General features: G+C 35.8%; 1 protein-coding gene across 1 annotated transcript in view; it reads right to left on the reverse strand.

Annotated features, from left to right (window-relative positions):
• Positions 1–13,941, reverse strand: part of GDPD1 (glycerophosphodiester phosphodiesterase domain containing 1) — a 50,069-nt gene that overhangs the window by 12,009 nt on the left and 24,119 nt on the right. The window contains exons 3-6 of the mRNA XM_042916790.1: positions 12,385–12,520; positions 10,021–10,066; positions 3,207–3,325; positions 2,618–2,707 (exon numbers count right to left, since the gene is read on the reverse strand). Coding sequence (XP_042772724.1) covers positions 2,618–2,707; positions 3,207–3,325; positions 10,021–10,066; positions 12,385–12,520 — 391 coding nt within the window. The remainder of the gene's footprint in view (positions 1–2,617; positions 2,708–3,206; positions 3,326–10,020; positions 10,067–12,384; positions 12,521–13,941) is intronic.

Raw genomic sequence — 13,941 nt, forward strand, 5'->3', positions numbered from 1 at the left:
AAAGGAAAAGTTCTATAATTCTGGGTCAAAAGTGGACTTTTTATTTCGAAATAATAGATTCACAGGAAGTTGAGTCTTATGTGCCCTTAGCCCAGCTTCCTCAAATGGTAACATTTGACATAACTGTAGTATAATATCACTATACTGGTATATCATTTAGACCATAGACCTTATGCAGTTTTCACCTTTTTTAAAATCTCCATTCACTTGTGCATGTGTTTGGTTTAATGCAGTTTTAACAATGTACTGATTCGTGTAACCACCACCACAGTCAAAATCCAGAGCAGCTCCATCACAAATGAGAACTCCCTCCTGCTACCTCTCTGTAGTTGCCCCCAGTCCCTGTCCCCTGACAGCCATTTATCTGCTCTGTGTGTATAGTTTTGAGAATGTTACATAAATGGAATCATACAGTATGCAACCTTTTTGTTTTGGTTTGGTTTTTGTTTCTTTAGGTTTTTATTTTAATTTTAATTCCAGACAGTTAACATACAGTGTTATATATGTGAGTTTCAGGTGTGCAATGTAGGTGATTCCAGTATGTAACCTTTTGAGGTTCATTTTTTCCAAGTGAAATGACATCAAGGATGAGGGCAGCCCAGCTTGTTGCATGTATCAGTAGTTCCTTTCCCTTTATGGCTGAATAGTATTACATCATGTTTAGCCATCTACCCACTGAAGGTCATTTTGGTTGGTTTCTAGTGCTTTGCTATTATAAATAAAGCTGCTATAAACATTCATAGACAGGTTTTTTGTGCATAAGTTTTCACTTTTCTGAGATAAACGTCCAAGAGTGAGATTGCTGGTTAATATGGTAAGTGTATGTTTAGTTTGGGTACACTATCCAACTAATTAAGAGAGTGGTTGTAGTATTTTACGTTCCCACTGACAATGTAGGAGAGATCCAGCTTCTCCAAATCTTCTTCAGCATTTGCTGTTATCACTATTTTTTATTTTAAGAATTTTTAAAAATTTTTATTTATTTATTTTGAGAGAGAGAGAGAGCACGCATGAGCAGGGAAGGCGCAGAGAGACAGGGAAAGAGAGAATCCCAAACAGGTTCTGTGCTGTCAGAGCTTAATCTCATGAACTGTGAAATCATGACCTGAGCCAAAACCAAGAGTCAGAGACTTAACCAACTGAGCCATTCAGGCGCTCCTATTTTTTATTTAAAAAAATTTTGAGTGGCTCAGTCAGTTAAGCCTCTGACTCCTGGTTTCAGTTCATGATCTTGCAGTTCATGGGATCAAGCCCACATCAGGCTCTGCACTGACAGCACCTCCCCTACTTGCTCTTTGTCTCAAATAAGTAAGTAAATAAATAAATAAAAATGTAAAACTTCAATAATACAGTCACTTTTAATGACATGTGAAAATACCATTAGATAATGATGAATTATGGAAAAATATTAGTCCTAAATTCTCAGGAATCTGAAGCCATTTGTCCCAATGACTACTTTGTTTTCTCCTTTTGTACACAAGTTACCTTGGGATCTCAGAGAACCTGTGGCACATAAATAAAACTTACTTGCCTAAATGAGGCCTTCAACTGTACTTTTAATTGTAGTGGTGCCAATTCTGGATCTATGTTTTTACCTTTTTTGTGAGGAAGGAGGGCCCTCCCCAAAGAAAACTTTGTATTTTGAATTGCTACTTATGTCACAATATTTCTTCTGTACTATCACTTGTATTTTGAAAGAGAGTCTTTAATGCTTAAGGTTTTTTAACATTTTGAATTTCATATTCTCCTAGTTATACTTGCTATAGTATATAACTATATAAGCTATACTTATAGAAGCTATAGTACAGAGCTAAACTTGCTTATAGAGGCTTAGCAACCATGTCAAGATATATCAAATTAACTTTTTTTTTTTTTTTTTTAATTTTTTTTTTTTAACGTTTTTATTTTTGAGACAGAGAGAGACAGAGCATGAATGGGGGAGGGTCAGAGAGAGGGAGACACAGAATCCGAAACAGGCTCCAGGCTCTGAGCTGTCAGCACAGAGCCCGATGCGGGGCTCAAACTCACAGACCGCGAGATCATGACCTGAGCCGAAGTCGGCCGCTTAACCGACTGAGCCACCCAGGTGCCCCTTTTTATAGATATATTTTCTTTAAACAGAAAGATCTCAGTAGGTGGATGGCCCTACTTTTATATACCACCTGATAATTATGATCCTGGATTAATTTGATTAATTCTGTTTGGAGGCAGGGAACAGAGAAGCTTGAGCTATAGAGTTGAATGAGTAAATACTTTCCTCAATTCAAAATTACACAGAAAATTTCAATAACCGAACCAAAAAAACAGACATTAAAAGATAGGAATCATATTTTGTTTCATAATGTACATAATAAAGTGTTGGCAAACAACTAATATTAGCATGTGAAAATAAATTCTGTGAGCCAGCCCAAGTACATAGAGCTTAAACTGTAAGGTCCATTATTTCTATTAAATCCATTATCTCTATTAGTAAACTTCTGGCTAGGTGCCTCTACCCAGTACCATTTGTCTTTGTATGAGGCTTTGAAATAAGGTAATTTAAAAAATTATTACTGTAAGACTATGTATAGATATACAACAGCAAGAAAGATCTTTCTGTATCATTTTTGAAGCTTACCTCTTTGTAGCACTTTTCTACAATTTCATAACTGGCATTGCCCCACACTGTTATGTGTTCTCGTCTGTACTGCTTCACCAACTCTGAAACCTACATGTGAAAATTCAAAAGTTGATGCATGTGCCTATTTGTAAATCCATTTACATTATTTCACTTTACAAATGGGTTACAACTGACTTTCTGCTAGTGAGTCATATAAACTTTTGGACGAATATATGAATCCAGATTATTTTATAAAATATAAGCAATTACTTACATTTTACCATTATATGATTTATCTAAGAGAGTACCACTATTTAGTCATTTGATATAAACTACCAACAAACCAAGTTAAATCTGAAGAAGTTAATTGCCAGAACAATTGGTTCACAGGAGCTCACTTTTATGCATGACTGAGACAAAACAACTCACTCTGAAAATAGGCTTTCCTACAGTAAAGTAATCTCTTCTACCAGGGCATTATTTAAAACAATACTGATCCCTAGAGTATCACATTTCCTTAAACAGTAGCAATCTATGAAGTCACCTACTCTAGCCTCATTTAGTTTGTGAAATACAATACAGTCAGAAGAGGCAATGCCTTAAGTACCTTCTTAATCAGCACATTGTTGTTGACTTTGATATCGATGTTAATGGGAGTATTAGGAAAGGCCTCAAAAACTTCCTTCAGTAATGGGATTCGGTTATCTTTTCCTTCACATTGGCATGCTGAGAAAGCAAGATTTTTAAAAGTATTTTTAAAAGATAACTTTCACTTTTTTGATGATTAGGAAAAAAAGATAAAGTATTGTTTTCACAATAGTATGTATTCATAATAAGGCATTTACAAAATGATGAAAAGTATGAAGAAAAGAAAAATCATCTAAAATCCAACAACTTAGATATAAGCATTGTGACCATTTTTATCCTATGCATAATTTTTTAAAGGTTTTATTTTTAAGTAATCTCTACACCCAACATGGGGCTTGAACTCACAACCCCAAGATCAAGAGTCACATGCTCTACTGACTGAACCAGCCAGGTGCCCCTTCTATGCTAATTTAATAAGAGTTATAATAGCGTACCTACATCTTTTACATCAGCGTACCTGATCTTTTACATAAGTAAAAAAATAAATGTTGCATGTTCATACACTATATTTAGAATTATGATTTAAAATTTTTTTCATTGAACTTTTTGAAATAACTATAGATTCACTTGAAGTTATAAGAAAAATAGAGATCTGTGCACCTTTTACCCAGATCTCCCAATAATAACCTCTTGTAAAACTATACTACAATATCATAACCATGACATTGATAGTGTTAATCCACCAATCTTATTCTATTATTTTGAGAGAGACAGAGAGGGTGCGAGCGGAGAAGGGGCAGAGAGAGACAGAGAGAATCCCAAGCAGGCTCTGTGCTGATAGCATGTGTGGCTCAATCTCAAGAAACTGAGAGATCATGACTCAAGCCGAAATCAAGAGTCGGGCACTTAACTGACTGCGCCACCCAGATGCTCCTTAATTATTTTTTTTAAGTTTTATTTATTTTGAAAGAGAGATAGCATGAGCAAAGGAGGGGCAGAGAGACAGGGAGAGAGAATCCCAAGCAGGCTCCACATTGTCAGCACACAGCTCAATGCGGGGCTCAAACCTACAAACCGTGAGATCATGACCTGAGCTAAAATCAGGAGTCAGAAGCTCAACCGACTGAGCTACCCAGGCGCCCTGTCCCTTAATTATTTTAATTTAACCATTCCCCCAGAAAGGTAACAGAGTTTACCACTTCCAAAATATGGCAGTTTGGCATTAGGATTATTTTGAACGTAAGGCAACTGAGATGAAACAGATATGAGAAAATCTCGGTCCTTTCCCATCTGCCTAGAAACAAGACTTAAATTTTTCCACAACGTAATCACCAACAACCTTAGACCCTTATCAGCACCACAGGACTCCACAATACAAACTGTTGACTAGCCTTTATCTTTCCTTATTCACCTTTATATCCACCTTCCCACAATTTGCCACCCTAGAAACTCAAAATCCCTTTTGTCTTGTCATTTCTCTGAAAATGTATTGGATTTGTTTAAGATGCTATATAAACTCAAGTTCTAGCCACCTTTGAGTTACTCATCCCTGAGGTTCTCCATGACACACACATATTAATAAACTTCTGTCTTACTCTTGTTAATCTCTCTTTTGTTACAGAGCCTTGCTGAGAACCTAGAGAGTAGAAGGGGAAAAAATGTTTCCTTCCCTATACCCTGCTAGTGGACACTGAGGTTGTTTGGAAAGTTTTGCTAAGCTATCACCACTGAAATTTTCAGAGACTGAGAATATATATATATATATGTTCAGGCAAGGGAAATACATGCTAATTCAGTAATAAAGAATTGTATCAATACAGCTACTCAAAGAAAATTGAGTCACAAAAAAAATAAGAAGAGGATTTTTTAATCATTTTTTACATTTCCTGAGGGTTATTTTCTTAACTTTTTCCTTAATCTCTTTTGCCTTGAATCATTTACATAATATACTATACATGCTATATTAAGTAATTTTTAAGTTTATTTATTTTTGAGAGAGACAAAGACAGCACGCAAGAGGGGGAGGGGCAGATTGAGATGGGGGTAGGGGATTAGAGAGAGAGAATCCCAGGCAGGCTCTGCACTGTCAGTGTGGAGCCCAGTGCATGAAATCATGACCTGAGCTGAAGTCAGACGCCCCTTTGCTATGCAAGTCTTATAAAATTTCCCCTTCCCTCTGAAACTGCAATTCCACTACCATGTGAATAACAAAATGGTAAGAGACCTTTTATTTCATCTTTATTGTTCAAAGAAGTATATCAACAAAGTAAATTAAATCTATGCCAAAAAGTGAAAAAATTATCCATAATAAAGGCTCATATGAAAAGTCAGCATGTAAATGGGGGAAAAAAGGAAAATGTGTTACTGTTTTGTCTGTTCTGTATTCCATTCTTTTTGTCTTTTTACTACTCCTTGTAATTCAGATGGTGGGACTCTGGGTCATACTGACTAGCCTCTCAATCATTTGGCTCTGCCTCCTTGGCCACAAAGAGAGCACATGAACTTTAAGCATAACAATATGAACACGGGGAGAGGTCTCCTGAAATCCTCAGCTGGATGGATCATGTGCTTTTGATGTTGTCAGAGTCCATCCTCATGTGTAGAAGGTGTGCCTTAAGGGGGGCCTGGGATGAGCACTAGGTGTTATACATAGGGGATGAATCACTGGAATCTACTCCTGATTGCACTATATGTTAACTATCTTGGATGTAAAGTAAAATAAATAAATAAACAGATAGATAGATAAATAAATAAATAAATAAATACATAAATAAACAAATAAAACAGTCACGTGATTAACTGTCTATTGTAACAGTGCAAATATAGAGCATTTCTATTGCTACATTCCATTTAAACAGTACTGTTTTTTAGTTAAGTAAAATTTTTCATAGCTTGTTAAGGGTGAAAAAATTAATTTAGCAGTCAAAAGAATTGCCATGGGCATTAGCTATTCACATGAAGGTAAGGTTGCAAGGATCAACTTAGAAGTCAAACAGACAAAACTAACTTTGGAACATTATACAATAAGAATAATATTGCATCTAATAGTGGGAGAAACAAGGAAATTAGGGGAGCCTGGGTGGTACAGTCAGTTAAGTGTCTGACTCTTGATTTCGGCTCAAGTCATTATCTCACGGTTTGTGGGTTCCAGCCCCACAATGGGCTCTGTGCTGACAGTGCAGAGTCTGCTTGGGACTCCTTCTCTCTCCCCCCTCTCTTTGCCCCTACCCCACTTGCTCTCTTTCTCTCAAAATAAATAAATAAACTTAAAAAAAAAAAAAGAAAGAAAGAAACAAGGGGATTTAAGTTACATTAATAACTAAAAAAATGGGGGGGGCACCTGGGTGGCTCAGTCAGTTAAGCGTCTGACTTTGGTTCAGGTCATGATCTCATGGTCCGTGAGTTCAAGCCCCGTGTTGGGCTCTGTGCTGGCAGCTGAGAGCCTGGAGCCTGCTTTGGATTCTGTGTCTTCCTCTCTCTCTGACCCTGCCCTATTCATGCTCTGTCTCTCTCTGTCTCAAAAATAAATAAACAGGGGCGCCTGGGTGGCTCAGTCGGTTGGGCGGCCGACTTCGGCTCAGGTCATGATCTCACGGTCCCTGAGGGCTGTGAGTTCGAGCCCCGCGTCGGGCTCTGTGCTGACAGCTCAGAGCCTGGAGCCTGTTTCAGACTCTGTGTCTCCCTCTCTCTGACCCTCCCCTGTTCATGCTCTGTCTCTCTCTGTCTCAAAAATAAATAAATGTTAAAAAAAAAAAAAAAAAAAAAATTTAAAAAAAAAATAAATAAATAAATAAATAAACATTAAAAAAAATTTTTTTAAACTAAAAAAAAAAAAAAAGAAGTATGTTAAAGTGATGTGAAAATATTTAAATTAATGCCTCAGCTAACACAGAATATAGAAAATGAGTTGGGGAAAGAAGTTTGTCCCCAGTATTGTTCTGGGCAGAAGATAACCACCTAGGAAATACTACAAAAAGGGAAAGAGGAAAACTAGAGTGACAGGCAAGGAGTAAGCGATAGGATGTGCTGGGTGATGGGATGAGTGAAGTAGCCTCTTATAAACATGCAAGAACTTTTAAAGTGATCATTCTGACCAACCTAGACTATCCAGAATGTGTATTTTCCATGAAAAAAAATCCACTTTCAAGTTAGCAGGATAGATAAGAACAAACCCTTTGGTTAACACATTTTTATATTCTTTCTTTACATTTATTTTTTAATGTAGCCTGTGGTAGACCAAAGCACCTTTACCATCTCTGGTAAAATTGTGAATCACAAAGAAAGCAAGAGGCCTAAAATCTGTATTCCTCTGAGAGTTGACAGTCTCTCTCTCTCTCTCTCTCTCTCTCTCATATTTAAAGAAAAGTAAGCCAGAATTCTGAGGAGGGGAATAGGACGCACACGCACACACACAAAGGAACAACTATCTACCTAATCTGAATCAAGTACTGTATATTAGCCTAAATGCAGTAAATTTCACATGTAAGGCATTCTTAATTGTAATATGAACTGAATGTAATATGAATGAAAATTAATTATCCTTTTTAGCTGTCTGAAACTTGAATGTACATGGCATTGCTATTAATAAGGCATTAGAAAAGACTTTTAGGGCACCTGGGTGGCTCAGTCAGTTAAGCATCTGACTCTTGATTTCAGCACAGGTCATGACCTCCCCATTTGTGAGTTTGAGCCCCACATCTGGCTCTGTGCTGACAGCACCGGAGCCTGCTTGGGATTCTCTCTCTCCCTCTCTCTGCCCCTCCCCTGCTCGTTCTCTCTCTTAAAATAAATAAATAAACATTAAAAAAGAGAGAGAGAGAGAGATACTCTTTAGGAATGCCTGGGTGGCTCAGTCGGTTGACTGTCTGACTTTGGCTCAGGTCATTATCTTGTACTTCATGAGTTCAAGCCCTGTGTGGTGCTCTGTGATGACAGCTCAAAGCCTGGAGCCTGCTTCAGTTTCTGTGTCTCCCTCTCTCTCTGTACCACTTGTGTTTTATCAGTCTGTCTCTCTCTCTCAAAAAAATAAAATAAATAAATATTTTTTAAAATTAAGAAAAAAAAAAAAGATTTTTTAGATGGCGAGGCCAGATAGTACAGCTGAACACTGACCTGGTTAGATGAAGGCCTAGTTTCAAGTCCTACCTCTGTCATTTATTTGTTGTATGCCTGCCCTTAATCAAGTTAATTTACATCTTTATGCCTCGGTTTCCTTATTTATAACAGGAGGAGATAGAATTATATAGTCTCAAAGGTCACTGCATATTCAAATATTTTATGACTTTATGAGAAAGGTATATAAATAAAAACTTTAAAAAAAGAAAGAAAGGAATAAAACCTGAAAAAAAAGTAAAAACATTTTTCCTCTCAAAGGATCTTTTAATCTTCGTGAGGTTTTGGCTTTGCTCTATAAACATAAAAAAAGAAACAAAAACAAAAAAAAAACAAACAAAACACTTCACTTACGAAATGTTTTTAACCTTCACAAATCCACAATGGACACAAATATTATATAATAGCTTGGCAAGTATAATCCTGTTAAATTACAAGAATGAAAAAGTGTTTACTCAAACCAACCCGGCTTAATGATACTTGGAAAGTAAAATCAAACCATTTTCAGATCGAAACATCCTTCAGAGATAGCTAATTTAAGCAATTTTCTGATTTTTACTTGGCTTTCTTAAATTTTCCAACCAAACGGAAATTACACTGGCCAGTTTTAAATCTAGGTCACAAAGTAGTTACATTTCTTTTTTAATATTATTATCAATAGATCCTTGACATTTAACCAAGGTTTTAACTAAATGCAAGCCATTCCAGGGGCATCTGAGTGGCTCAGTCGGTTAAGCGTCCGACTTCGGCTCAGGTCATGATCTCACGGCTCGTGAGTTCGAACCCTGCGTCGGGCTCTGTGCTGACAGCTCAGAGCCTGGAGCCTGCTTCATGTTCTAGGTCTCCCTCTCTCTCTGCCCCTCCCCTGCTGATGCTGTCTCTCTCTGTCTCTCAAAAATAAATAAACATTAAAAAAAAATTTTTTTTTTTAAATAAATGCAAGCCATTCCATACAAAGGACCATAATATGTACCATCTTGTAGTTTTACTGAGTTACATTTGAATCATTCAAAACATGAGGCTGAATTGTGATAGTGTGGGTCCCTGTACCTGCTTAGCAATCTTTATCTCCAGGTGGTCTATTTTCCATTCTAACAAGTCTAACAAACTGGGCCAAGGGACATGTTCCTTTGTGAGAAATATTCCCTCAAAAGAGAGAAAACTGCTATGCTTGTGATTAAAAAGTGACAATGACCAGGAAATGGGTGGTTTATTTGAGTAATAGAATTCTCTTTAATAATTTAATATAGGGAGCAGTGAAATGACATAAAATCAAACGTTACAGAATCAGTAATGATCTGAAAGGGGTCCTTTTCAATGTCTTTTCACTTATTGTTTTTGCTTATGATGGATTATTACTGCAAGTTATAGTAATCGTCTACAATTTGAAGCTTTAGAAATGCAAAGCATCCCTAATAGTATCTGGGTTTCTTATAATTAGTATTCAGGCTTTTTTTTTTTTTTTTTTTTTTTTTTAAGTATACAGGCTTAAATTACCTGTACATAAATTTAAATAGAATGAGCCAGTTAAATCTCTAGCCTTTATCATCTTAGGGTCCAGATTTCAGATCTGTAGGTCTGAAAGAGTAGGTACTGAGGGCAGTACTTTTAGCTGGAATTTACTATGACAAGAGAACACACATGTATATCTAATTCTCAGTATAAACAAATACCAAATACACTTTAATGTAAATGTTTAAGCTGCAAATGGGAAATATTACCTCTTTGAAATGTGACATCCAGTTTGCCAAGGTAAGGTGGGAGTTCCTTTAAAAGATATGATTTAAAAAAAAAAGTTAGCTCTCAAAATTTAAAAGTATTTAAAAAATTTTTTTAAGTATTTTGGTGTCTTACATTAAGATAAAGATATGCTTCTTCAAAAAATAAAAGAATAAAACATTACCTATGTTTACATAGGGCACTCTTTAGCAGAATATCCCGAACAGCAAATCAATCATAGAACTACTTTCTTTCACAACTTATAAGAAAAGAAATCTGTACTATTTAATATGGACCTTTTCTCAATAATAAATATACAAATATCTCAGTAGATAAGTGTCAAGAATAGACAATTTTAAACAATGACAATCAAACAAAAGAATCTTTAAACTCACAAATAAATAAATGCTAATTAAAATTAAAATTTAGGAAATTTTTGTTATAATATTCAATAATGGTAAGGGTACAGAAAAATGGGAATTCCTCTATTATCACATTTTAGAACTCTCTTGTTTTTTTGTTTTGTGTTTTTTTTAATTCTTACTTTGTTTTTAGATAAACTCTACGACCAACATGGGGCTTGAACTCATGACCCTGAGATCAAGAGTCACATGCTCCACCAACTGAGCCAGACATGAGTCCCAGATTTTAGAATCCTTAAAACACTTTTTTTAAGTGGCATTTTATTTTATTCTTAATTAATTAAATTAAAAAAAAAAACTTAGAACTAATTCAAATGCCCAACAACAGAAGAGGAATGGTTAAAAATAACTCCATATCCAATCAAGGGAATAACTGCAGTCATTTAAAATGCTGATGAAAAATAAGCATGGAATCTGAAAAGGCTAAATACCAAGCAATTCCAACAATATGACATTCTGGAAAAGGTAAAACTATGAAGACGATAAAAAGATCAATGGTTGCCAGGGGTTGGGAGGCAGGAAGAATGAACAGGCCAAGGATTTTTAGGGCAGTGAAATTATTATGTATGACACTTGTAATAGTTGATACATATTATTACACATTAAAACGTACATGTCGTTATATGTTAAAACCTACAGAATGTACAACATTAAGAATAAACCCTACTGGGGTGCCTGTCTGGCTCTGTTCGTTAAGCGTCTGACTTCAGCTCAGGTAATGATCTCGTGGTTTGTGAGTTTGAGCCCCACGTCAGGCTCTGTGCAAACAGCTCTGAGCCTAGAGCCTGCTTCGGATTCTGTGTCTCCCTCTCTCTGTCTCTCTCCCACTCAAAAATAAATAAACTCTCTCTCTTTCTCTCAAAAATAAATAAACATTAAAAAAATAAAAATAAACCTACTGTTACCTATGGATTTGGGGTGACAATGATGTGTTAATGTAGGTTCATAGATTGTACCAAATGTAACACTCTGGTGCAGGATGTTGACGGGGGGGGGGGGGGGGGGGAAGGTTCAGAAGTTAGTGGAAACTCTACTTTCTGCTCAATTTTGCTGATAACTGCTCTAAAAACTAAAGTCTATTAAATGAGAAAGCATGGAAAAATGTGTATCATGCCATAATGTTAAAGTGTTTAAAAACACAATATACATAATATACAGTAGGATCATAACCATGTAAAAAACATACAAGATATACATACAGATAGTATCCTGTTAACGTAAGTTTTCTTTAGGTGGTAAAACAAAGCATTTATTTTTCCCATCCATTTATCAGTCTTTACTATAATGGCATGTAAACCACTAAAATCAGATTTCCTATCCTTGAAGACTAAAATTAATTCATATATTTAATCTGATCAAATAAATTGTAGAATACTTCAAGCAAGTTGAATTTTAGTAGTTTTACATTTGAAGACTTTGGTAATTTTGTTAAAATATTTATAAAAATAAGTCTCCAAAATGTATCCACAGGTGTCTGTAGTAAGTACAAATCCTCACTGGAAATTAGAATAGTTTTCTTTTTTTTTTTTTAATGTTTATTTATTTTTGAGAGAGAAGGGGAGAGAGAGAGAGAGAGAGAGGGAGAGAGAGCATAAGCAGGGGAGGGGCAGAGACACACACACACACACACACACACACACACACACACACACACACAGAATCCAAAGCAGGCTTCAGGCTCTGAGTTGTCAGCACAGAGCCCAACACAGGGCTTGAACCCATGAACCGTGAAATCATGACCTGAGCTGAAGTTGGATGCTTAACGAACTGAGCTACACAAGTGCCCCTAGAATAGTTTTTAAAATTTTCTTTGACATTCATTATTTAATCACTATCATTTATTTTTTATTATTTATTGAAACACTATCTGGCATTCATTGTTTTTAATAATCTTACAGGCTCTAGTATCTATTAGATAGTAGTTTATCATGCATTGTTACTTACACAGTACTTGAGATCAGAGATGTTTACATTGACTCCAGTTGATCTCTTTAGATTCTCATCATGTGACACTACAACTTGTTCATCTTTTGTGATATGGCAGTCCAATTCCAGCATATCAGTTCCAATTGTAACTGCACTGAAGAAATGCAAAGAATAATGACATTCTGAAAGTTAAGCAAACTTAACTTTGTCAGATGTAAAAATTTGGAGTTATAAATCAAATAGCAAAAAAATCTCTTAACGCTAAAATTTCTCTACACTGTCATCTACTAGATTTATTGATGTGAAAATATTCTAAAGTAAACACATAACAAGAGAATCATGTTACCCCTTTCCATAACCCGGTATCCATATTCCTGACAACCCAGTATAATGGAAAGAACACTGGATCAGGGGGCACTTGGCTGGTTCAATCAGAAGAGCATGCAACTCCTTTTTTTTTTTTTTAAGTTTATTTATTTATTTTGAAAGAGAGAGAGAGTGGGGGAAGGGCAGAGAGAGAAGGAGAGATAGAAACCAAAGAAGGCTCCATGCTGTCAATGCAGAGCCTGATGCAGGGCTCGAACTGACGAACTGTGAGATCATGACCTGAGCCAAAGTCAAGAGTTTGAGCCCCACATTAGGTGTAGAGATTACTTAAATAAAAACTTAAAAACAATAAAAATAATAAAACACTGGATCAGAAGTTAAAAAAAGTCTGGATATCAGTTCCTGCTTTGCTATGAACTTGCTGTATAGGGGTACCTGGGTGGCTCAGTCGGTTAAGTGTCCAACTCTTGATTTCCACTCAGGTCATGATTTTAAGCCCCATGTTGGACTCAGCACTGACAGTGAGGAACCTACTTGGGATTCTCTCTCTCCTTCTGTCTCTGCCCCTCCTCTGCTCATGCACTCTCTCTCTCTAAACAAATAAATAAAGTTAAAAAAAATCAACACACAAAAATCAGTTATGTTTCTGTATACTAACAATGAACAATCTGAAAAGGAAATAACAGAACAATCCATTTACAATAGCATCAAAAAGAATAAAAAATTCTTAGAAATTAACTTAACCAAGGAAATAAGAGACTTGTACAATGAAAACTACAACACACTGCTGAAAGAAATTAAATAAGATACACATACATGGAAAGACATCCCATATTCGTGGATTAGAATGCTTATTATTAAGATACATTGATCTACACATTCAATGAAATTCTTCTAAAAATCCCAACGATTTTGCAAAAATAGAAAGATCCATCCTAAAATGCATATGAGAAGCACCTGGGTGACTCAGTCAGAAGAGCATGCAACTCTTTATTTCAGGGTTGTAAGTTTGAACCCCGCTATGGGTGCAGTGATTACTAAACATAAATAAATAAACTATAAAATGCATATGAAATCTCAAGGAAACTCAAAGAGTCAAAACAATCTTGAAAAAGAACAAAGTTGGAAGACTCACACTTCCTGATTTCAATATTTACTACAAAGCTACAGTTATCAAAACAATATGGTGCTGGCATAAAGACAGACATATAAATCAATGAAACAGAATAGAGTCCAGAAATAAACCCT

Source organism: Panthera leo, chromosome E1, assembly GCF_018350215.1.
Source record: "Panthera leo isolate Ple1 chromosome E1, P.leo_Ple1_pat1.1, whole genome shotgun sequence".
NCBI classification, from domain to species: domain Eukaryota; kingdom Metazoa; phylum Chordata; class Mammalia; order Carnivora; family Felidae; genus Panthera; species Panthera leo.